At 48.4% G+C, this 26415-nt stretch overlaps 1 protein-coding gene across 1 annotated transcript; it reads right to left on the minus strand.

Moving 5' to 3' along the window:
- Positions 1-2632: 2632 nt before the first annotated feature.
- LOC144938105 (ly6/PLAUR domain-containing protein 1-like) lies at positions 2633-26415 on the minus strand. The gene is made up of 3 exons (XM_078865802.1): positions 26367-26415; positions 14581-14718; positions 2633-2987 (listed from the first exon to the last, which is right to left on the minus strand). The coding sequence occupies exons 1-3, from the start codon at positions 26413-26415 to the stop codon at positions 2683-2685; spliced, it is 492 nt and encodes a 163-aa protein (XP_078721928.1). The 3' UTR covers positions 2633-2682.

A 26415-nucleotide genomic window follows, 5' to 3' on the forward strand; every position in this document is an offset into this window, starting at 1 on the left:
CATTCTATGAAACGAATAGAACTTCACAGGGCATCAATGCATGCATTCTATTGAACTGATGAAGGGGGGAGAGCATTGACGGAGTGGTTGTCGGAAAACGTGAACTCATTGGTCACCCGAGTTGGATTCCTGGTCGTGACTAACATCAGCAGTGAGTGATATCTGAACCAGTCCTGCCCCCCCCCCCATTCCTTCATTAATCGCCACTGAAGAACACCATCGTCACACAGAAACACCCCATGACCGATCAGGCATTGGAGGGTGGCAATCCATCCAGTAGCGGCTTGCAAAAAGGGTTGCACACACTGCAGTCGTTTGATGCAAAAACTTTAATTCAATTTCTTGTTCTCAATTGTTGACCGCCACCGCCCATACGCTGTTTACTCAAAAGATCAGATGTTCAGTGCATTCGTAGTGCCATCATAGGCAATGACAAACATAATTCGATGCTGTGCCATTTCTTTTTCCCATTGACACCGAGTAAATGATCCATTTCCAGGTTACACTTGGCATTCATTGGTGAGCTGCCACTGCAAATGTTTATTGAGCAACTGACTTGATTAAAGGCAACAACAAAACCCCTACAAGCACAAATGCAAACATCCACGGAATATATAAGTAGTGTTACCCTGAACCAGTCAGCCCACACAAGTCACACTGTTGTCGTCAGAATCCTAAGTGGAAATTACTCATGATCGGCGGTGTGATTGTTGAAGCAAGAACCTTGGTGGTGCATTTCATTTCCATCGCTATACAACGAAAATATTAGTACACGTGTACTAATTAAAACAGGCGCTCAATTCACTGTGTACGGTTTGTGGGGAAGAAAAAAATTGTGTGCTGCAATGTGGAAATCAAATTCATATCGCTAGATATTCTCAACAATACTGTGCCGGTGTTAGTCGTGTATGTGTTATGCACTATTCCTCTGTGCACGGAATCTCAAACACAGGACGTGTTGACCAACTCGCCTCTCGAGACTTTGAAGGGAGCAGAGTTTTGTCCAAACTTGCCCCCCCCCCCCAATATTTTACAGTTATCTAGAAACTTCGATCCACAATGGTTGATTCCTTCCTCGTCTTGACTTTCCCTCCGTAATGATAATTCATCCCACCACCCTTTCCCTCTCCCCCTGTAATCATCCTATATTCTCCAATAACGTCTCCCTCTTCTTCCCGTATTTTCCCATCCACTGGTTCACAACCGGAGAAGACCTTGATTACGATGCGTGTGCATCGGCCTTTCAGAAGGATGCGTCGCTGTCTGTAATGTCATAGAAAATATAAAATGTAAAAAAAAAAATCGAAATACTTCGAAACAGAGTGAATTAGTTGCCCGCGTTAGAACTCCCTTAACCTCCGTACACCAGGGCACGGAATCGAGTCGTCATCCTTACCCAGCTGCCCACGAGGGAGCCAGACGTTTCTCGGAGTCAGAACCGGCCCTAGACCTTTGGGGGCCCTAAGCAAAATTTGGTTGGAGGCCCCTTTGATGTATGATTTTTTTCACCCGCTAGCTAGCAGTGACTCTAGGGGGCCCTCTGCTGGCCACAGGGCCCTTTGCAATTGCAAGGGTCGCTTAGTGGCTGGGCCGGCTCTGCTCGGTGTCTGCAGACGCAATCACAATCGCGGTGGCGGAGGGGGGGGCATGAAAACGAGAGACTGACTGCTCCTCTCTCATGTCCTCGATTCGTTGACTGCAAATTTGGTAGTGAATCAATGAGGGCTGCCCGCTTTGCGAGTTTGTACAACAAAGGGCGAATTAAAATATAATTTCTCAGGCGTGGTGGAGTCAAAAGGAACCATGTTTTTAAATGTTAATTTTCTTAATTACATTATTATTATTTTTATTGCACAGTTGCGGTGGCATGCCGTTGGCTTGTTTTATGCAGAGCGAAGTTAATGGTTGGTGTATGATCACCTAAACCACACCTATAAGCATGGTGGCACAACAACAGTGACTTCCAATTCCCTTCAAGGTTCATAGCCGCTGCCCTGGTGTGTTACACGTCAGTGCAAATGTACTCCCTGCATGACACCAAAGCAAGCCGCGCAAAGCTAAGTCTTTAATTTTTGTTTATTTCGTGTTAAAACATCACCAGGAAAAGCCTTTGTGGAATCTTCAAGGTTCTGCTTTGGGATTTTTGGACAAATCCTTTTTGGAGCATTTTTTGTTGTTGTTGTTGTTCTTGTAAGAGGAAACTTGAGTGCCTGGAGAAAATCTCTGCTACATTGTTCACCACGTTCCGGAGCAGGTGAGTGTCATCCGCATCACGTTCCCGGATAGAACCATCTACACGGAACAACACACACTCTTGGCAGCATGCGTCTGCAGGCGTCCCATGTTGCTGGATTAAAGGGAGGTGCCATCTCATTCGGCGGACATACCTCTAAGTGGCAATCCTTACAGCTAAGCCACCCAGTCACGTGGATAGATAAGCCATTACAAGTCAACGATAACGCAGGCTCCTCCTGGTGCTGGCACGTGCCTCCTCATTCGCGGACGTTAAGCAGTTGCGTAATTTCCACATCACGAATAGCAGAACCTTCCACTCCACCGCCCCCCTCTCTCAACTTTTTGGCCAACACGGTTTAACTCTCCCCCTCCCCTCCCCCCCAGCATTGTGCGGCGTTCGCCAGACAACGCCTTCAAATCTTCACCGTCAAGCGCGTCGCCCGTCCGCTACGGCGTTCGCGACGCGTAGGCAGGCCGGGACGGAACGTCGGTCCAGAGGAGCGCAGAGCGGAGCGCGCTTAGGAACAGGCAGGCGCCGGCCAGTAGTGCCAGTGCCGGGCGCGCTTGACTCGTCGCGCCCGCAGAACCGAAGACGACTCGACGCTTCAACGATCTGGGACCGTTGCAGAGTGGCGTGTTGCAGCAGCTGATGCACACGGAGCGCACTCGGCCCGGCAAGCAGAACGATTGGTAGCCGGCCGAGGCGATGAGACACGCGGCCGATGATGCGCACGACTTGCGGTAGAAAGTGCCTGCAACGCAACGCACGTTCGGAATGTCAGCGCAGAGTGTGTGACGACTTCATGGCAAAATGTTGTACTTGACTGCTCACCACGACTGGCCCCCCGCCCCCCACCAACAACAACGTGGCGTGCTCTGCCCTGTATTGCGATGTGTGCGCGTGTGGTACATAGGGGCAGTCCATAAATGACGCCACGCAGGTGCGTGACGTCATTAATGGAGGGGGGGGGGGGTCAGACATTTGCGACGATGTGTGACGAAAAGGGGGGGTTGCGAAATGAGACGTCACATCAAAATGCGCAACTTTTAATAAATATAGACAGCACGTTCTACTTAATTAAATATACTTTTTAATAAATGTTTTCAACTACAACATCAGAGTGCAGCGCCACATTAAATACGCACTACAATGACAATAGTTTAAAGCGATTTGAAGCATGTTTTATTTTTTTGGGGGGGCAGAGCTTTGTGACGTCATATTTGAGGGGGGTCTGACTTTTTGTGACGCCGTGTGACGAAAGGGGGGGGGTCAAAAAGCGTCCAAAATCGCGTGACGTCATTTATGGACGGCCCCATAGTGTGGGGTGGGGGGGGGGCGGCAGTGTAGGTGGTGAGCACGGAGTTTGACTTGAGTTCGATCCCTCGATCGTGGCCCACAGCGGATGATTATCTGAAACCGATTCTGGCCCTCCCCATCGGACAGCTCGGACTTAAGTGAGTACCTGGTGGAAAATTGTAATTGTCAGCGCTTGCGGAAGACAAAGGCGGCCGGGTGTGGTGTCGGTCACCCACCCCCTCGTGCGCCCATGCCGGCCCTCGTCGGCATTCGCGAACATCACTTGTCCACACAGTCTGTTACATTCTAACGTGGGGCATCTTTGTCTTTGTGTACATAAGTGGGGAGCGGTGGTGCAGTGGTGAGCTCATTGCGCTACGAAATCACGAACTTGAGTTTAGAATCCCGCTTCATGGCCAACAGTGGAGAATATCTGAACCGGTTCTGGGTCTCCCACCTACGTCGACTCAGCACTGGGGAGACAAAGGCGGCCGGGTGTGGTGATTGCCATTCCACCCTCTCGTGTCACCTGCCGACCGTCATAGTACTTGTCCCCACAGTGTTAAAAGGCTATCCGGGAGATATTTATGCTTGTTTCCTAGCTAGGTAAATAGGGTATATATTCTTGGGTCTCTCGGTGAAGTCACGTAGATAGGTTCAAAGAAGACGACCGCTTGTGGTGCGATCGAAACGTCGCAGTGTTTTGTTATTTTTTCATAATAAACGTTTTTGGGTTAGATCGCGTTATTTATAAATGTGTCGTAACCCTCCACCACCCGACACGGCCAATCAGCCAAAAAAGTGTCACGTTGACAAAAGACAAATAGTTCACTGCTTTAGCCCACCGGTGTGTTGAAGAGCAGAGCCTCACCATTCTGGCGAATTGCCCGATGATGCTGGATGCAATTACCAGCGAAACGTCGTACTCAAAAATGTAAAATGTTGTGGTTTCATCCTTCAACACACCGGTGGGCTAAAGTAGTGAACTATTTGTCTTTTGTCAACGTGACACTTTTTTGCTGATTGGCCGTGTCGGGTGGTGGAGGGTTACGACACATTTATAAATAACGCGATTTAACCCAAAAACGTGTATTATGAATAATATTGGTCGCGAAAGCCTACGTGTTTTGTAATTTTTTGTTATTTTCTTTGAACCTATCTACGTGACTTTACCGAAAGAGCCAAGAATATGAATTCCTGCATTCACGAAAGCTTTAAGTCAAGACACAGGTTTTTTTTCAGGTATTATCTCATTTAGGTATGACGACTTCACAGCAAAATGTTGCACTTTGCTGGAGTAAATAGTCATACATGAAGGGGGAGGAGGAGGGAGGAACCTGCGGATGACGTTAAGATAATCTAATTGCATCTTAACGTTGTATAGGGAACGGGACATTTAACAAAAATATATCCAATTCAGAACGAGGAACAGTGTTGTAAAATGTGCTTCTATCGTGACATTGAATGCAATCGCATCTAGCGACGTTTTGTTTCATGTTGTTGTTGACGCAATTAACAGAGCTCATCCGCCAAAACGCGCCGTGTCGCCATGCATTTGGATCTCTGGCCGAGCGAGCCAACTCCCTTGGGCGTTCGAGAACAGCTCTCGGGAGCGGATAACCGCAGAGCCATATTCTGAGAAACTCTTCATCAAGGGACCTCGGAATCCACAGTTGCCGAGGGTGGCACTCTCCCAGCCGCTCTGCATATGACAGGCATCCCAACAATGTTCGCATTGGATTGCACGACGGGCGCGTGACGAATGTCTAAACTCACTTCGCTCAGCAATCAAATGGCCCCGAGATCATATCTCAGAATAATGTTTCACAGATGTGGCCCGAAACTGTCGCCAGCCCTCGGCTATTATATAATCAACTGTCACCAGCTCTCGGCCATGATATAATGGAACAGACAACCAAAGAGTGAGCCTTTGAATGAAGACGTTCCGTTATAGACATTTATATCCGCCCAATGTTCGGTCGCGCTTGTGCCGTTAAATGCAAGCCGTTCGGCCGTTTGATTGCTTTCGCTCACGCTGCTAATCAATGCTTAATGCACACAAGTCATTGCTCTTGAGTTTTTGTTTAACAGAATAAAAAAAACCGGAGACGTTATCTCGTTCACTACATCTGCGCGTGCGCGCGTGCGCGTGCGTGCGGCACGTGCGTGCGTGTGGCACGAGCCCCTTCTGCGGGTCTCAAGAGGGCCCGATCTAATGTATGCTAATGGTCTTTTTTTTTACCTCCCGATTTTTCTCGTGTTCAGCGAATTAGGAGGGTCAAGAAACGGCCACGCGCAGCATGGCGAGGGCAGCCTCGGCATCCTAAATATATTTAGCCATCCTGATCATTAAAGCGACGTTGTTGGTAAATGCTTAACGCAACAACAAAGGCACGCGATGATTTACAGGAAACATTTTGACGTCGACGATTAATGAACCGGCGCTGCTGATACACATACTGCGCGGTGGATTTGAAACCGCGTTGGAAATGTGAAAGGTTAACGCGCACTGTGAGACGGTTTGTAGGGTTCATGTCGCCACGCCTCAGACGCGGGATCGTGGCATTTGCTCCGCTGCAAATTAATTCACTGTGTAGCAAAAACATTTATTTTTTGTGCCTGTGTAGTAAGTGCTATTTCCTAATTGCGTATGCCTCAAAAGTAGAGAAAATGGTTGTTATTACCCACAAACTTTGCTTTTGTGACCAGGACAGTGATATTTATAAATTTACATATTTTCAATGAGAAAACGTGCGCATTTGTGTCATTCCTTCACATACAGTCCTGGTCACAAAAGCAAAGTTTGTGGGGAATAATAGCCATTTTCTATACTTTTGAGGCATACACAATTAGAAAAATGACACTCACTACCCAGGAACAAAAAATCGTGTTGCATAGTGTTCTGCAACAAACAATTCGGAGCGTCTATCGTGCGCGCCATCGAAGTAACCGCGAACAGCTCCTTAGATCAGCTCCACATGCCCGGAGCTTTTTCAGCAACTGAACCGTTAAGAAGAGGCTCCCGGGCACGCGGAGCGAAACGTCGGGCATTGTGCCAGACAGCAGCAGCAGCAACGACGACACCACGTGGTGCAAACTCAAGGAGATATACGCAGCACCGAGGCAGTGCGGTCGTAAGGGCCGTCCGCAGGGAGAGAACGGGATTGTGGGTGGGTTGCAGGGCCCGGGACAAATCACATCGCGTGGGGGGGGGGGGCCCGACGCCTTCGAAACAAAATGAGAAGTACTGCAGTGATGTCGAAGGGTGCCCCCACCCCACCACCAAGGCGCGGGGCGCGAGTCGGTCGGCTCTGACAGAAGTAGTTTATTAGAGCGTCTTGGAAAGATACGGGTCCTGGCGAACTGCAAACGCCCGCCTATGTTTTCGAGAGTTTAATAAACTAAAGTAGCATTGTTAAGTTCTTCAGCAGTGGCAGTCAGCATAATGGGAGCCAGGATACACGAGGATCATCTCTTGGAAACCTTCCAAAACGAAAAAGTTTTGTTTTTTTACATTTGTACATAGAGACGTGATTTCAATGGAGATTTTCTCCCGTAGGTTTGTAAATGTTTTCTTGTCACTGAGAGGAAGAAGAACCCCCCCCCCACAAAAAAGAAATTGCTACGTGTCTCTGTGGCATGCGAGACGTTGCTGCTGCCATGGAAGTTTAATCGCGAACAGACAGAGACTCTTTGCCAACCTGCAATGCAGCATCAACGAGGCGTCCACGCAAGTAAGCAACCACTGCACCAGTGGCAGTCTTGCGAATGAGGGTTTGGTATTCTCATGCATCTGACGGAAGAGACCTCACTCCAGCCGAGTGTAAACAAAACATCGGCGTTTGGGGACTCGTGCGTCCAGCTGTGCCGCGTTGGATTGCTTTAAAAAAAAATAGTACGTGTAAGACTTGCTTAAGCGGGTATTGTAATTTTTCACGCTTACATGTGCATGAAGCCCGCATATAACAGGGAGCCTAATGTTTGTTAATAATGTCAGGGAATGCGACACCTTTGCTTCGCTGGTGCAGGAAGAATTACCTGTCTTTTTTTCACTGTAATTGAAACAGAAGGGATGGATGGGGCGGATGATAAAGAGTGGAGTGGCTGTCGTGGGGATTTCGTTTAGGAAGCGGTAGTGCTTCGGTTAGCGCACTGCGCTACAAACCCGGTCACCCGAGTTTGATTCCCACTCACGGCCAACACCGGTGACGATTTTATCTGACTCCTTCCTAGGCCTCTTCTAGGTCGACTCGGTTTCAAATGAGTACCTGGTGCGGTGCGTTAACATCTCCACTGGGGAGACAAAGGCGGCCGGGCGTGGTGCTGGCCACCCACTCCCTCGTGTGCCGTGCCAGCCTTCATAGGTGGTCGCTAACAGCACTTGCCCCAACAGTCTGTTAAGCCTTTACGGGGGAATTTGCACTGTGGATCTTCATGTGCAGTGTTACATTAGATGTTTTATTACTTTATTTTAATGTTATAATTTATCACGTAAAAAAAAAGTTGTTCAAAAGTTGAACATGTTGGGGGGCTGAAACGTAGCTCAGCTTTAAACATGGGGGGGTGGAGTGAGTCAATGGCAAAACGACGATCAATCGTTTAATGGGTTTTCGCTTACCGAACAATGTTTTCGCGTTTGTGAAACGAGACACGACTGTAAAAAAGTCCATCCTTTTCGTCTCGAATCAAATCCAACGTCATTTATTCCAATGGATCTCACTGCCCGCCACGAGATGGATATTTCAGCAATGGCCAATTCAAATCCAAGCCCACGAAGTGTGTTGCGAAGGGGCACCTCCAATGCCACCACCTAGGCCAACAACAAGCCGCCATTCCAATTCACGTGAATCGGGACAACCAGATTCAAATGACCTCCTCCATCCCTCCGACCCACCTCGGCTCCCCTCTCACTACCCCGCACCTCCCACGCCCTTGCACCACCCAACAAAATATTTCACTCACCAGCCACCGCGTTGGTTATAGTGCGGAATGCTGACACCACTGGTCACGCAACGATTCATTCACCCACTGCTCTCGGCCCATCACACAACAAGCAGATATTCATGTTGCCTACGGAGGTGTTATGGGCCCATTTTCAGTTGGGTACCTACTTTGCTTGTCTGATTTTAAGATTAGATAAGGAGTCTTATGTCTGCAAGATGTCTGCAAGACATAGACTCCCGCATAGCCTTAACAGATTGTTGGGGCAAGTGCTGTAAGCAAGCACCGATGAAAACTTGCACAGCACACACGAGGGGGTATATGGCCAACACCACACGCCTCGCTGCCTTTGTCTCCCTAGTGTCGATGTTTACACTGTTCCACCAGATACTCATTGAGGCTGAGTCGAGCTAGGGGAGTCCCAGGACCAGTTCTGGTGTTGGCCGCCGCCGAGCGTGAATCGAACGTGGGTCGCCGGCTTCGTAGCGCAGCGCGCTAACCACTGCGCCACCGCTCCCCCCGCATGTCTGTGCAACACACGGGGTCACCAACAGAGAGTCAAAAATAAAGAGAGGGTCGGGTGACGATGGGTAGGCGAGTTTGAGAACAATCCAATCAGGGATGTGCGAATACGTCCGCAGATGACACAGGTGAAGCCGCAAGGGCCACTGCAAATACGCCACCGTAGCACTCCCCACAGCTTTGTCTGTCAACACGAACGCCCAAGCACAGGTCAAATCCCCGGGGAGACGGACGACCCATTAACATAATAGTGAATCACGGTGGCACACTTGGCGCTCTGCGTTCGTGTCAAAACCAGATGAAGTCACTTCACCCCGGCCAGCTTTTGATATTTCATTGACATCATTGTCACCAGCCATGTTCAATCCCATTCCACTGTGCTGTCACCACCACCACCACCACCGTCTATCGCAATCCTGCGGAATAACAATTCCATTAGTCCCCAAGAATATTTAGGAAAATGTTTGTCCGACAAAATGTGGGGAAAAACACTGGCTCCTTGTGCCGAAAGCGATTTCGGTTTTATATATTTCCCGAGCTATCTTTCCCGAGTGAGCGTCAGTTGTTCACTCCAGCCCGTGCATTGTGCCCGCCATTCAGTTCCTGCCTCGTGACAGCTTCACAATGCAAGCACACTCCTGCATCTACCAAGATTAAAAAAAAAACTGTAATAAAACACCAAGCATGTGGTTACATTGTTTATTTCTTATTGGAATGATAATAACGTGCTTTATTTACCCAGGAAGGCCTCTGAGACTCAATACTCTTTCCAGGATGATCCTACAGATGGTGAGCAAATTAATGTTTTAAAATAATAATTATGACAATGCCATTTATTTACACATGAAAGCGTGACTGAACCTCAATACTCTCTTTCAGGAGGGGGTATGTTTGGCTAAGTACATGAACGAGTGTTTGACATGTTGGACAGCGAGAATCAAAGTTCCCAGGGAAAATTTAAACACACGAGAGGGTAACACTTTGAGCTCCACATAGACAGATTGAATCATCCAAACGAAACTTTTTTTAGCATTTTACTTAAACTAAACAGATTTTTTCATTTTACCAGATAAGGCCCACTGAGCTGTGTAGCTCATTTTCAGAAGCGACCTGGCCACAAATGATGGCTCAACGAAATGGCTTATTATTGCGTGGACATTTCTGGCAGGCAAATACTGTAAACGCGTGTTGTTGATTCTAAATGTGGTGGGAAAAGCAGGGGCAAGCGGAGACAAAACCACGCGATCACGGGGAGAACACGCAAACTCCAAATATACAGGCGTCAGTACCGGATTGAACCAACGACCTCCTGTATACTAGGCGAGGTATCTTCTTGGTTCTTTCGGTAAAGTCACGTAGAATGGAAATAATAAAATAATAAAAATAAAACATAATTAAATAATTCTCACGACGTTTCGGCCACAACGCAAGCAGCCGTCCTCAGGTGAAGAACAGGTCTGTCGGAAAGACAGCGTCTGAATGACGCTGTTTTTCCGACAGCTCTGTTTCTTCACCTGAGGACGGCTGCTTGTGTTGTGGCCGAAACGTCGTGAGAATTTTTATTTTATTATATTAATTTTTTATAATTTTATTATTTCCATCCTACGTGACTTTTCCGAAAGAACCGAGAAGATGAATCCCTGCAGTCACGAAAGCTTTAAATCGAAAAATTCTAGGCGAGGTAGTTAACATCTCGACACATCGTGACTGCCATCTCCTGGCTACCTCGCAGCAAATTTGTACCGGTTCTCATAAAAGTTCCCGCTTCCTCTATGTTACTTAAGTTCTTCCTCCTGCTCGCGGTCCACACTCGGGTGTGGCAGGGAGACGAAGCCCTCCCTCTCAACCCAGGAGCACAGAGTTCGCGAACTATTTATCTACCCCTCTCCCTGCGTCGCGGTGTGTGCTCTGTACCTGGCTCTTGTTGAAATATAGCAAGCACGGCTTTCGAGACCAATGTCATCCATGATACAGGTTTTTTTGGGGGGGGTCAGATCGAGTAAATATATAAATGTGTCGTTAAACCCGCCACCACCCGACACAGACAATCAGTAAGGTTGGTCACGTAAACAGAACGTGCTAATTCGTTACTAGTACAGCACATTGGTGCGTTGGAAAGCAAAGCCACAACATCTTCCACACACTGGTGTGTGTCGGGTGGTGGCGGGTTTAACGACACATGTATATATTTACGCGATCTACCCCAATAAAAAAAACCTGCATTATGGATAGCCAGCACATGAAAACAAAAAAGTAAATTATCGCACGAAGCACTCGTCACAGTCCAAAAGTTACTCTTTCCATTCCCTATACGCTGGCGTGTATGAACTGTGTGCCCTGCCCTGGAGCAAGGGTACACGTAAAGGAGTGCTTCCAATAAAAACCAAAATGAAACCTCCGCGTTCATCTCTTTGGCATTGGCTGGAAGGGAGCCGGTTGGCCTTGTGGGCGATCGCCCTGGACGGGAGCTGGCATCCAAGTCGGGAGACGCCGCCGTCAAATGATTGGACCAATCTCCCACCCCCCCCCCCCACCTCCAAACACGCCGCTGATGGTGCGCGCACCAGGGCAGCACGGCACGGGGCCACCGCTGGCTTGCGTTCCGTCGGTGCGCTGCACCAAGACTTAAAAGCTGCCCTTCAAAAATTAATTCCGTTAAACAAACCACAGCCCTCGCAATCTGCTTGCTACAGCACTCGTGTCTTTTGGTGGGGGTGAGGGGTCTAATTGACGGCTGGATCCTTCGATTCATAAGGGCCCCCGATCTTTCAAGCCCACCTTTCGAATAGAGATGTGAACATTGGTGGCCGTGATGTTGCAAAATATTCAGAACGGATCATCTGCTGCGAGGGAAGAGCAGGCTAGCAGGCCGTTGTCGTAGCCTGCTATCGTTCGAATGTGGCTGTTGATTCCAAATTGTCACCGACACAGATGCTTGGTGGCAGGCTACGTGCATCAGAGGGAGCGTGCACGTAACGTTAAATTGATTACTCGATTGAAATCAACTCTTACCCTCGCGGTAAATGCATCGAAATGTGCGTATGAGAAATTCGCTATTGTGCTTGCAGCGTGTGTAAATTATACACACGGGGAGTTACTGAAGATCACGAAAGGTGGACAGCATCTGTCATATATATCAACCGTCGGTTATGAGGATGACGATACTGCCTAGACAGAGACATTTAGATACGCAACTAATGATGCAATTTGGCTCATGGTATGAACGTGGTCGTATGAACGAAACAGAAAAAAAAAAAAAGACATTTCCAACGAGATGGTGAAAAGTTACGTGAGAATAGAATCGAGTCTTACGTGAAAGCACGGCCACAGATTGTGATGATTCCCTTAAATACCTCACGGAGAGCCGCGGCCCAAGATGACATCATATCCGACCGGCACAGGTCCGCCCTGACCGATTAGCATCATCAGGCGACAGCCAGATTTGTGGAGAAATCCTCCTGTTTCGTTCTTAAATAGATGGAAACATGTGATGTCGTTACTTGTGAGCCAATGCATATACATGCATTCATCATTGTAATTACCGGCGAAACGTCGTACTCAAATTGTAAATGTTGTGAATTACCTCTCCAACACAGCGGTGTGATGTACTAGTAACGAATGGCCACGTTCTGTTTACATGACAACCCTTACTAGTTGGCTGTGTCGGGTGGTGGCGGCTTTAACGACACATATATACTATGAGACCTCCTTTACCAGTGGCAAAATATAGTAATAGGTTTTTACCCTTTCAACTGGTATAAAAACTGACACCTTTATACAAGGCATCATGTTTGCAATAACCACAACACAAGCCTTTTGGCATCATCTGGTCCAACACCAATGGAGACTAGGCTCTAAGAAAAGCTGTCTCGGGTGTGGACCAATCAACTTCAAGGACAGTGCATATCATTATCATTATCAGAGTTGTTTCTTTTTGTTTGCATTTTGACTGCTTGTGTTGTGGTTATTGCAAACATGATGCCTTGTATAAAGGTGTCAGTTTTTATACCAGTTGAAAGGATAAAAACCTATTACGACACATATATATTTACGCGATCAAACCCAAACGCCTCTATCATGGATAATATTGGTCGCGAAAGCCTACAATGTGTTCAACTAACTTCCGGTCAACCCATAGCACGTGGGTCCCTCCCGTTATCTCCCTGCCTTCAACACTTGACATTGCGACAAAGTGCACAGTGCCTGGCACAAGACGCTGTGGTTACTTCACCGCCAGGCTGAATTGTCTAGCCCGCATGTCGTGCGATCGCACGTCCAGGCAGATTATGTTTGGTCTGATAGAGAGGGGGGTAAACTGACACAGCGCGGGCTCGAGAATAGAGATCTGGTCCAGGAAGACTGAGCCGAACCTGTCAAAAAAAAAAAAACTTCCCAGTAACGTCTTTCATCAGGGGAATCATGAAACACACGGTTGGCAGTTGGTAGCAGCTGCCCTCCAGCAATAGCGGAATTCGGCTGAGGGATGTTCACATGCACGAACAGGGCAACCAGTTGGTTAAAACCAAAGCAAGGTAACATTGTGGGGAGAGTGCAATCGGTGCATCTGCCAGTCATCTCAGTCGGTTAACCCGTAACACCCGAGTCTGTTCCGTGACCGCCTGCCAGCACACTTTAGACACTTCACGTGGTCTAAAAGTGCACCTAGCCTGGCGCAAGTGCACCATGGTGACATTGATACCCCATTTCCACTAGCAAACCAAGAGCCACTACCAACGCGGGGCCATCACGGTTTCGGGGTGGTTTTTCCACTGGTTATGCCGAACTGGAAGGATGAATGCGTGTTAAGGTGTTATCGGCCAATTCATGAGTGAATACACGTGGGAGAAAAACCGAAGCACCCGGAGAAAACCAACACGTGTGAGGGGGAAACACTCTATCCCATACAGAGGGAAGAGGTCAAAGTCCACATTTTTGCTTGACTGCCTCCTTCCCGGCAACGTACGTACGTTCAACTTCTTTCGCGCCGTACGTAGCCAGCCGCGCTAATCGGTGGTGCAGGGGAAGGACAAAGAACTAAAACACAAAAAGCACTTCTCAAGAAATGAGTTTTTAATCGAGATCATTTTAAAAGTGCATAAAAGCCAGGCTTGACGCCTCATCGACGCTCACGGGAAAGGAGTTTTGCAACTTTCGATTTAAAGCTTTCGTGACTGCAGGGATTCATCTTCTTGGTTCTTTCGGTAAAGTCACGTAGAAGGAAAATAATAAAATAATAAAAATATAACATAAAATAATTCTCACGACGTTTCGGCCACAACGCAAGCAGCCGTCTTCAGGTGGAGAACAGGTCTGTCGAGAAGACAGAGTCTGCCTTCTCGACAGACCTATTCTCCACCTTATTATGTTTAATTTTTATTATTTTATTATTTTCCTTCTACGTGACTTTACCGAAAGAACCAAAAAGATGAGTTTTGCAACGTTGTGTGGTCCACCAACCCTTCGCCTTCCGCAGAGCCGGATCCACAAGGCCACAGTGTAGTCCAGTGGCGTTTCCACCACCGGTGCAGGTCCCTAGTGAGGCGAGAATGTTGGTGTGCGCGTGCATCCTCGACTGCCCGCCTCACCCTGCTCTCTCACCAGCACCTCCTTCTGACACGCGTCCTGCACGTTCACGGTGCAGTTTGCCACATTCTCCGGCGCTGAGCAGTCGTCGTTGAGCCTCAGCTCCTCGCACTGGTAGCACTGGATCTGCAGCGAGTGTCCTGTACAGGGCAGGGCACGGCGGTGGGAGACAAGAGGAGGGGTGAGAGGCAAAGATGCCGTGGTCATGTTGGCAGTAGTGCCTCGATTCCAGAGGACCAGAGTTCGCAGTGATTTTGTTATGCTCCTGATCTCGTCAAGGACCGTAAAGCATCAATCCTCGCAGCGGCGGATTTAGTTTTGCCATCGAATAAAGACGGTTACCGCATCGCGCGCTTTAAGATGCGCTGCTGCAGTCGTCTGGAACGATTTTCGTTCCGATACTCGGAAGCCACTGGGAGCTATGCACTTTTAAATCTAGATAGGAACGTGGAATTTCCACCACTGGCTCAGAGCCGTAAAGCTATAGACTAGTGTTGCTACATGCCAAATTGAGTTGGAATGGACTCTGAGCTCTTTGAATGATGAAAAGGAATTAAAGTAATTAAACAACAACAATACGAGGCAGAGATAAAGGGTCTATTGTGAGCGTCCGAGCTTCAGTTCACTCTTCTTTGAGACGAAGCTTCAAACGTACTTGGGGCACTCAGCCTAGGGAATATGCATGAAAGTTAGAATTTTTTTTTTGGGGAGGGGGTGGCTGCAGGGGGTGGGGCATTCGAATTTTCAAGAAACAAATAGACTTTTTTCACAGCCGGTACAATGCAGACTGTTTAATAAAACTAAATTAAGTAATAATTGTTTTCATTACCCCATTGCATCATGGTCCCACAGGCGTGGAGGGAGTGCATTTGCCATTTCGACTTACGGCTTTACTGCTGGACCAGTCCTATTAGCGTCTAGGTTGACACACATAGATAGTACTTTACTCAGTGAGGCGCTCCTCATGTTATTAAACCAATATGCAGTTAATTTTAATTTATTCTAATTTCTTTCCGCGCATGAGACCCGTGTAGCCGGCAATGTATTTTGACAGTCACTTAGAACATTGAGATTCGGGCTATTGCATCAGAAGGCATACTTTTCAGATGAATACCATGACCATCACCGTTGCATCATAAGCTATGATCAATCCACTCCTGGATGAAGGGAGACCACCCAGAAGCCGTCGCCATCCCGCATGCTGCTTCAATGTCACGTGGAATTATGTCACTCGGTCCTGACATTTGCCTATGACGAATTTACCCCTCAATACCCCCCCCCCACCACTCCCTGATATTGTCAAATGTTTGAAGATAACCAAGGTTGAGGCCAGGTTAGCACGTGGGTGGGCAAAAAAAATCCTTGGAAAAACCAGATACAGAGGGGTGCCACGGTGGCCAGATTTTCACTGCCTCGTCTGCAATGCAGGAGTCCGTGGGTTCGATCCCGACCCTGACACCTGTATATTTGGAGTTTATGTGTTCTCATCGTGGTCGCGTGGATTTTTCTACCGGGGTCTCCGGGTCCTTCAGTTTTCCCCTCCACATTTAGAATTAATGTGCGTTTAGATAATTCGGCTGCGATTAATTACCACGTGATATGCCACTTCGTTGTGCTATCGTTTGTGGCCATGTCACTTCTGAAAAAGAGCTCAGTCGGCCTTATCGAGTAAAATAAAAATTTTTTTAGTAATATTGTAGGTTTTCGCTGCAAGGTGGCCAGAAGGCCATCCAGCTAATTGATTCTCGAATATATCTGTGACTGTATACTCCTCATAGGCAAAGGTTTTCTCCTTGTATTCCAGTTTACTCCCACATAGCAAACATTCTTAATGCAGGACCATCCTGAAAAAGAATACTGCATTGTGATTCGACGAGGCTTTTTATTGTTAAATAAATACTTATCCCACTCTATGGCACACTGCCTACACCGATTATAAACTGGTATTGAACCATCACTGCATGAAATATTTGCCTGAGTGAAAAAGTACCCTGATCCACAACAGTCCATGCTGGGCCGCATATAAATATTTTATATATTTTTTTTCCCGATATTTCATTACATATTAATTACATGGGCGAGGACTCTGCAGCAGCACGCTATGCCATCTTAATTAAGTCTAAAGCTTTAGCAAACCGCCCACATGCCCCTACTGCTAATTGTGGAATATGGAGTCGGCAGGCTGGGCGAAGGTGCGTGGGAGATTTTTTAATTTTTGTTCACGCTGGGAAACTGGGGAGGAACACTTCCAGAACTACTTCACAGTGATTGCATCACAATCAAGGTTGACAAAATAATACCCAACTGCTCCCCCTCCCTGCCGTGGAGCCTAACAGGTAAGTGCTGTTAGTGAGCATCTATGAAGGCCGACACGACACACACGCGGGGGTGTGCGGCCAGCACTACGCCCGGCCGCCTTTGTCTCCCTCGTGATGATCTTTGACACCGCACACCAATTACACATTGCGAGGCTGAGTCGACCTAGGGGAGGCCCATGACTGGTTCAGATAATCGTCACTGGTGACGGCCGTGAGCGGGTATCGAACTCGGGTCGCCGGGGTCGCCGTGCAGGGCGCTAACCGCTGCGCCACCGTTCCCCACACACACACAAACACGGCCGATGCGCTGTTTTGTTTCCAGTCCAAAAGGCAAGGCTGAGAAAAGTGAGTGATGATAGGCTAAGAAAGAGTATGATCCAACACCTACCGTCGCTTTCGACTCCAATAGAGCAAGTTTCTAGAGAGAAAGATAAAAAAAAAACAACGCGTAATTTATGCACAGGGCTCCGCGTCATTCAATTCAACCAACCCCTTAAACCCGGAGCTTTCTGCGGTCTAATTGTATTTTTTGTTTCTTACTTTGAATACGAATGACGTTCGTTGAAAACCAACGCACGTCCATCAAACGTACACATTGTCAATCACTCTGAAAGGATTCGCCCTTCGCGGCACAAATGGTTATCGCCGCACGAACAAAGCCAGCGTGGACCTCTCTGTGACATCCCCACCGGAGGCCGTGTGATCATTAGGCAGTAAATATTCCCATTGAGTCGCATCGCTGCCATTACAACAACAATAATGATGATGATGATTATTATTATTATTCACTGTCCGCTGCCACTGCTGACAGAGCTGGCAAGAGCACGCGCTTTCGTTGGATGTAACTGCTGAGAGGTTCATTCCTGCTGGGGGGTTGGGGGGGGGGACTTGGGGGGGGGGGCTGATGTCCTGGGGGGGGGGCAGGTGGCCTGGGGGGGGGGGGGGGGCTTGGGGGAGGCGGTGCTGGGTTTTTTTATTCCCACCGTGGCTCACTTTTTTTTTCCGCCGCATTTTATAAAAGCCAAGTCGTTTGGAGCCCGCATCATTACGGACGTAATTAAAGTTGAAACATTGGTGCGCACCCAATACGGCAATAACAAAAGACGCGCAATCAATGTGTGGGGTGTTTTTTTGGTTTTGGTCTATTTCTGTGTGCGTGTGCGCGATGGACCGGCGTTCGGCAATGATGTTAGGGGACAGAGATACACGCTGCTGTGGTCGTGTTGATAGTTTGCACACTTGCACTGAGCAATACAGAGGGTCCGCCTGTTCGATCTCCCGGCGTGGCGGGTACAACAAATGGGTCGAGTTTCTTAAATAACTCTCCCCCCACTTCACCCGGCAGAGTGAACGGGTAACCACCGCATTTTGGGGGCGATCGGCAGGTCGTGTGTGGTGGGGTAAAGTGTGGGGGGTGCTGCCTGATCTTCGTGGAAGAGGAGGCCGAACAAACGCCCTCCGGAAGGGATCTCCAGAGCTGCATCGGGTGAAGGCCATTCTGCCCAGCATTGTTGTGAATGAGCGCTCCTTTTCACGCTTTGAGCTAATGCGAGAAATCCTTAGGTGTTAGAATAAGGGTGTATTTATTTATTATTTATGTGTATGTGTAAACTAGTAGAGAACCCGTTGCCCTAAACAGTTGCCATGTTCACACTCCTCTCGCGGTCTTGTACGAGGGGTACTAAAAAGTGTTTTTGTGTTTACACAATATGTATTGTGAGGTTTTTCGTTTTGTTTAATATTCCCTAGCGTTGAAAGAATATTCTGGCGCAAAAAAACAATGGCTGACGTTAAAATAGGAGCACAAATTGAAGAAGTTTGAGAAATGTTTAAATGCACCGTGGTCATCCATCTGTATTAGTTACTCTCGCCTCTTTGATGTCGTTATCTACCATCGTTATACTGGTAGGAACCTCCTGGTTACACCAGCCCACAGGGGATTATTGTGTCCGTCCGTCCATCGTGCAGGGAGGGGCTGGGTGGGGAGGGAGGGGCTGGGTGGGGAGGGGAGGGTGGGGAGGGGCTGGTTGGGGAGGGTCGGGCTAGATGGGGGCTGGGTAGGGAGGGGCTGGTCACCCCGTGGTGCCCTTATAAAACTCAACGTTTTACCTACTCACGCCGGCTTGTGCCCGCCCTCACAGTCGGCCATATTTGCGGAATACACCACGCCGCCGTTGACCCTGGCCATTGCCCGAGCAACCCAACGTTCCTACCAGCTCCCTCCGCAGGAGGAATGTGTGTGTTGCTGGGAAGCGTCTACCGAAATTATTCCGCCACTTCAATTCAACTCAACGTTTATTTTGTGACACGGAAATCCAGTTTAGTCAGTTACCCCGCTAGTTTTTTTTGGTGGCAACGGCTCGAAGTGGAGCCACTCACAGCGGAGTTCACATCGGAAGATCGGAATATTTATTCATACTGGAGGAATCCGATGATCTATAAAATATCCTTTTCACAAATGTCTTTTCGGAGCGGGTAAGAACGTTACAGCAACAAACAGTACAAAAACATGAGAGTAGTGCAAAGTACAAGAAAGGTAAACAAATCACACAAACACACACGAATAAAATTCAACCATCGCCATCCTACCAGACAAGACAAAGGGTATTAACTCATTTTTCAAAAGCTACCTGGCCACAAATGATAGCTCAACAAAGTGGCTTATCATTTGGACATTTATAGCAGCAAATTCATCTAAATAGTCTTAAACGCATGCTTCTAAATGTAGAGGGGAAACCGGAGGACCCGGAGAAAAAAAGAATCCACACGACCACGGGGAGAACATGCAAACTCCAAATATACAGGCTTTAGGGTCGGGATCGAACTATCGACCTGCTGCATATCAGACGAGGAAGATGATATCACACCAATGTGACGCCCCTTAAATAAATGTATTGTTGGGGTGTGCTCAGCAGCCAGCCAGGAAGCTGGTAGGAACGTTGGGTTGCTCGGTCAATGGCCAGGGTCAACGGCAGCGTGGTGTATTCCGCAAATATGGCCGACTGTGAGGGTGGGCACAAGCCGGCGTGAGTAGGTTAAACGTTTAAGGGCACCACGGGGTGACCAGCCCATCCCCACCCAGCCCCAACCCTCCCACCCCCCACCCAGCCCCACCCTCCCCACCCAGCCCCTCCCCACCCTCCCCACCCAGCCCCTCCCCACCCAGCTCCTCCCCACCCTCCCCTCTCCACCCAGCCCCACCCCTCCCATTTTTGTATGCACGACGGAAGGACGGACACAATCCCCTGTGGGCTGGTGGAACCAGGTGGTTCCTACCAGTAATATTCTTCTTAGTAGTACAATATAGACTCCAACTTGAGAAACAGCAACGCTACCAATGAGCCGAGCTCACACATTAATAGCAATCTGCTGCAACAACGAATTTCACACATAATCTGGGTTCCTTTCATTTTTGCTCGATTCCAATTTGTCCCGTCGGCGCTGTATCACGAGTTGGAAGAAATTTAAATTGGAAACAATGGAGCTCCCGCAGAATTACTTTAATTCTAAATTTACTTTAATCGGCCGCTGTGATATCTTGAAGATGCCTCGCAAAGACAGTTCGTGACGTGTTATTGAATGTAGCCAAATCAAGTGGGGGGGGGAGGAAACTCCCCCACAATTTAATGGGATGGCTTTTTTCGTGCAGTCACTGGTGACCAGGCTGAGACCAATCCATGAGCTAAGCTTGAGAACCCGGGTAACCATTCGTGTCCGCTGAAAATTGAACCCAGAATCTTGGCGAGGCCAGCTCAGCTTGTCTGAGCCCTCAGCCACAAACACGGTCTCCTCACGCTGTGTGATTCCTTAAACTTGCACCAGCCATGTTTTTGGTTCACAGCAATCGCAGGAATGCAAGCGCTGCAGAGAAAGCACTCATTATCTGCTGACAAGTGTCTTACAGTAGTGGTGGGCTAATGAAAAGCAATTGCAGGATTCACTGCACACAATCCTGACTTGAACATGTCAAACAATGACCCACAAAAGACGCATGCCATGTAGGCTGCCCTGACAGCGAGGGTAAGGTCTCTTAGCGGGCACCTATTTAGGCAGGTTGACAAGTGTGTCCCTGTTGTTTTGTTCAGGCCCGTCTGGCACACGAGATGGCGGTGACGCCAAACCCTGCCTCGGCTGTGGCTCACAAACAGGCACACGTGATTCTGGGTTAACCTGGGAGGGAACCTCAGAGCAACGTTCAAATTACAATGTTCCCATCCAGTACGCTACCAGCCAGCCACCTCCTATTGTCTCATGAGTGACGTAGATGGATGTATGTTGACCTTCTTTAACACCATACGTAACCAAACCGTGCTTATCGGAGGTGACGATGGGGTTGAACACATTTTGACCGCGGTCTCTTACGTTAGCCACTACTACCGCATCGTTCAGTGTCAACCCCTATTCATCTCGATCACCCATGCATCTGCAGATGCATGTACGTAGCCAGCCGATTAGCACGTTTGGCTACGTACATGCACCCGGTTTCCTGTCCTCCCTCCTTACCCCTCGTTCCCATTGTATCGCATCGCTCAGTACGGGATCCATTGATGACTACATCCAATTATGGCTGCATCATCATCATCCGCAGCAGCAGCAGCCTTGATCTGTCAACTGCTGGATGGAGGCCTCCCCAAGCCGCTACCGTCTATCTTAATCCACCTAACATCACCATTGGGCGCATCACCTGAATCGAGGGGGGTTGAAACCTCATCCTTAGTAATACAAGCCCCCCTGCTGCGACGAGCAAACAACTTCAATGCCTCATTAAGAGCAGTGCGGCTGGAGCAATTGGAAGCAATTACGTGGCAAGGAGCAAATATGTTTATCAAGTTTATTGGGTGGGAGGGAGAGGAGAGAAAGAAGCCATCAATCACTTACCCCTGTGCTGTGCGGAGCTGCATTGCAATGCACGGGTGCAACGCTGTTGTGCGTTCGTGTCAATTCTATGCACACAAGCGAGCAGTTTTAGGAATCGGTGGGGATTATATCGAGTGTGCAGGTGGTGCAACTGCGCCGAGCGCCCATGGGCCAGAGGCGCCGGTCTATGACGAGAGGGGTGGGTGGGGAGGGGTGGGTGGGGAGGGGGGGGGGCACTTAAAAAGGGGCCCTCATCCCATTCACAAGGGGTCACTGCCACACTGATGCTGTAAAAAAATTAATCAGACGTTGCAAAAAAAGTGGTGGTGGTGGCGAGTTCACGATTTTAATGAAAAGACAAAGTTTTGGATAACGCGTAACACCACATTTGCTCGATCAGCGTGGCGTGTGTGGTGGGGTGGAAGAGGAGGCCAAACACCCTCTTTACAAGTGCTCTCTAGAGCTCCCTCCAGCAGTGACGGTAGCGAGACATTTCTGGGCGGCATCCCTTACCCCCTCACCCCCTCAACCCCTCTGTCGGCAGATCGTTCCACCGTTAAAACGTTGTTGAACTCATCTTCTGAGGTTGCACACAAAGATAATCTCTAAGCGTCCAATGTGGAGAATGTGGGTAACAAAATCGATAATGCCTCCCTCCCGTATATTTGCCTCTTTTCCCGCAGACTAAAAAGGTCCCTTCAGCCACGCGGCATTATGGAAGTGCATTTTAACAGCGGCAATTTATAGTTTATAGACAACGTGTTTTCAGAGTTCACGTGTGCACGCGCTCAGCATTCATGGACTATATAAAACAAGCTCACGTTGCCGGCGCTTCTGAATGGCTCACAAACGATGTTAAAGTTAAGAAATACATCCACAAAGCAGTCCTCCTCACGTTGCCTCGCAGACTCCGCGTCCGTTGAATAGAAAAACGACACTCGGTCGTTCTGTAAAGCGATGATCATACGTTGAGCGAGTGGGGTGTATCCCAGCTGCAGTTTGGCCAGTGAGACCCTCCCCTGCCATTGTCACCGACATTCACAGAGACCCAGAGGATGTATGCAATAGGCGGTCAAATCTTTTTTTTGTATAATAATAATGATCACAATGGACAGTCTCTTTGCAAAACAACATCTGTGAAAATGAGCTTTATAGCCCATCGGATTAACTGCAATCTAAATAGAGATTCTGATTTTAACATTAAAAATTTAAATGAAGGCCACACTCCGGTGTTGATGATCGTTGTTAATTGGCATGTTTTGTTTACGTGAAAAACCTTACGAATTGGCTGTGTCGGGTGATGGCGGGCTTAACGACACACTTATATTTCGCGTGATCTAACCACAAAAAAACCCCTACATTATGGTTATCGTTGTTGTTTGACCATGCTGCACTACGCCTGACAGTTCCAATTCGTGCAGAATGAGGTGGGGAAAATATTTCGTGAATTTGTCACGCATCAACCTGACGTGAGATTCAACAACTCATCTCGTTGGGTGTAGTAGAGCCTCAGTGCGCTCTCCGCTGCGCCACCGCTCCTTCTATCAAGGGCATTCCGTTGCAAGCGACCTGCGGGCTGGCAATGCAACGTTTGGAACACGAGATCGTGTCCCCGAAGAAGCTTTAGGCAGCGTTTGCGCATTTGACACAGGCAACGCACGGAGCACAAACATAAATTTCGCACGCAGGGCCACGCATTATGCAATCACAGTGCACGTGGGCATCACGACAATCACGGCATCTGTTCCGCATTCTCTCCACAACCCAAAAGAACACCCATAGGAAGCAATCACCCACGCGGCCAGAAGTTCGTATTTAGTTTCATTACCATGCCAGATGCGTGGTCTGCCTTGAACTCATCGACGACAATCGATGCTGATTAACGCATGCATTCTCACAGTGAGCAGGCGTTCTATCCAAACACTGATGTGTCGTCGTCGTCGTTGTTGTTGTTGTTGCTGCTTTTAAAGTGGCCACTCATATACTCATGGTGCCCCATATATATAATCATCCATTATTGAATACTTATAATTGGGCAGCAGCTTGTGCTTTGTCAAAGAACAACAACAACCAAACCACTGCATAATATCCAGACAGCTCTGGCTGAAATTAATCCCTGAATAAATAACATTGACACACGCGCGCGCACACTTAATCACGTGAATATGTAATCATATGCATTTCATTCCTCAAATGTTCCAAATTGGCCACTGTTTAGCAACACGTATCGTATTCAGATCATAGACTCTACGGGGATGATTTTTGTTTGTTTGTTTGTTCGAAATCTCGGCGTGTGATTGTTTCAAATAATCTTTTAAATATCATTCAGGTTAGGCGGGGGTTTTTTCCCCCATCAACGTTATCCCAATAATTATTTCAGCTTGTAAGGCTCACAGCATTCACTCACTCTCGAAAATAGAACGACTTGGAGGCTTGAGGAACCACAAGCAGGAAGACAGCCAGGCAGTGAGGTGGCGTCAACCATTTCCCAAGCTCTGCTGTCCTCTATACATTTAAGATGTTTTCAGAAAAATGTATGAGTGAATTTCGATTTAAAGCTTTCGTGACTGTAGGGATTCATTTTTTGTTTTTTTCGGTAAAGTCACGTAGAAGGGAAATAATAAAATAATAAAAATAAAACATAAGAAAATAATTCTCACGACGTTTCGGCCACAACGCAAGCAGCCGTCCTCAGGCGAAGAACAGGTCTGTCGGAAAGACAGCGTCTGAATGACGCTGTGAGAATGATTTTATTATGTTTGATTTTTATTATTTTATTATTTTCATTTTACGTGACTTTACCGAAAGAACCAAGAAAATATACGAGTGCTTACATGTGGTAGGAGACCCCGGCACATCCGGGCGTACGCGTATGTGACACTCAATACCACGCAGACGTGACAGGAGGAGTTCAACATTGTTGCTGTGTTGGCTTCTTTTAGGAAGGCAGGGGAATGGCTTTGCCACGATGCCCACGGGAATTGAGTTTTACATCCGGCGATAATCCATCAACCCTGGCTGCCTCAAGTGCTGCAATACAAGGCGTGCATAGCCACGGCCGCCTGGCTCACCTAGACCATAACCCCAACATTCAATCACGCAGCAGTTTGAAACTGTTGCAAAGCCCGTCGACTGAAAACGAAATAATAAACAACGGCCTGCCGTCAATCCGCTGTTGAACTATGCTCTCGCCACGCCGTGTTGGTCGTGGGAGTTGTACGGCACGACCAACCATACTTCACCACCGCTGCAGGTGCGTGCAGGCTGTTCAAGACGAATGTTGGCCCAAGCCGGGTTCATCACCTGTCACGGTGCCACGGACAAGGACCCACGTGAGGCCACCAGGTTGACAGTGCGATCCACACAACTGCAGCCACTGCCGCGCAAATTCCAAGTGTAAAGCAACGTTTGATGACCCTTATCGAGCGCTGACTGATAGACACCCGAGGGCACTATTTGGGAGTGCTCGAAAGGGATTTTTTTTTTATTTGTAAACGATGCACATCCTTATCACAGTTATTGGCCTTTTCGTGTGAAGCTAAGAGTAAGCAATCAGTGTGTCTCGTAAAACTTGAGTAATCACGTTGTTGTTGTTGTTGTTGGCGTGAGCAGCAAATCAACCCCGCACGCCCCAGTTTATATCCCGCGCAGATACAGAAGGGTCTATAATATAGGTGGTTGTTGTTGTTGGGGTTAGATAGAAGGGAATGTTATATGCATGACGACAGTATTGAAGTTTGCTCATATACATACAAGCGAATGTACCCGTCGTTAGTTTATTTAGACGATAGCGCTTCGCGACTAGGGATAATCACAATCATCAGCCAGCATCACTCCACTGCTGGATGATTTCATTACACGTAATCCACAGGCGCTTGATCTGCGACCCAATGCGCAGCGCAATGCGATTGATGATAAGATGCCACAACTTTTCGCAAAACGTCGGTGGAAATGTGCTGTTATGGAAATGCTACGGATTGAACATTTAGCATTGCCACACCGTTGTGTTCACATACAGTATGCGCACGACACGAACGCCTGTGACATCGCGCCTGTGGTGTATAACTCTGCGGTGTTCGGCACGTGCAGCGAAACGTCGGGCATCGTGCAGAACAACGCGCGGTGCTGCAGACCCGATGGCACCTGGGAGAGCCACGCGTACTCTTGTCACGTTACCCACAATTAGCCGAGGCGGACAATCGCAGCCCAAAAAACAAAAGACAAAGATCCCCCGTGTAGCTTTTAAACAGACTGCTGCGGGCAAGGGCTGTTAGCACCTACGAAGACCGGCACGGCGCGTCACGCCCATCCGCCTTTGTCTCCCCGGCGCTGATGTTTTACACCGGGGACCCGTTTAAGGCCGAGTCAACCTAAGGGAAGACCAATGACCGGTTCGGATTCTCGTCACCGATGTCGAACTTGGGGCGAGGGGAGAGGAGGAGGGGATGGGGGGGGGGGGTCTCTTCCCGGGGCTTCATGGCGCAGTGAGCCAAACCACAAGCCCCACCGCTCCTTCCCGACACAATCCCACACACGCGCACGCACGCACGCGCGCGCGCGCGCAACACCGCACGCGCAAGGGAATAAACGCGCGGGTGGCCATACGAACTCACCTGTGGCGAACAGATGTCCCCAAAGTAGCAGGCACAGGGCGCCGTGCAT

This window comes from Lampetra fluviatilis, chromosome 21, assembly GCF_964198595.1.
Source record: "Lampetra fluviatilis chromosome 21, kcLamFluv1.1, whole genome shotgun sequence".
NCBI lineage: Eukaryota > Metazoa > Chordata > Hyperoartia > Petromyzontiformes > Petromyzontidae > Lampetra > Lampetra fluviatilis.

Bases quoted from the DNA above. Each gene is read 5' to 3' on its own strand.
- LOC144938105 (XM_078865802.1), bottom strand. From the start codon at position 26,415: ATGCACGGCGCCCTGTGCCTGCTACTTTGGGGACATCTGTTCGCCACA. The intron at 14,719-26,366 runs GTGAGTTCGTAT...TGCCCTGTACAG, and splicing joins GGGACATCTGTTCGCCACAG to GACACTCGCTGCAGATCCAG. The intron at 2,988-14,580 runs GTGAGGCGGGCA...GTTGCGTTGCAG, and splicing joins GGTGCTGGTGAGAGAGCAGG to GCACTTTCTACCGCAAGTCG.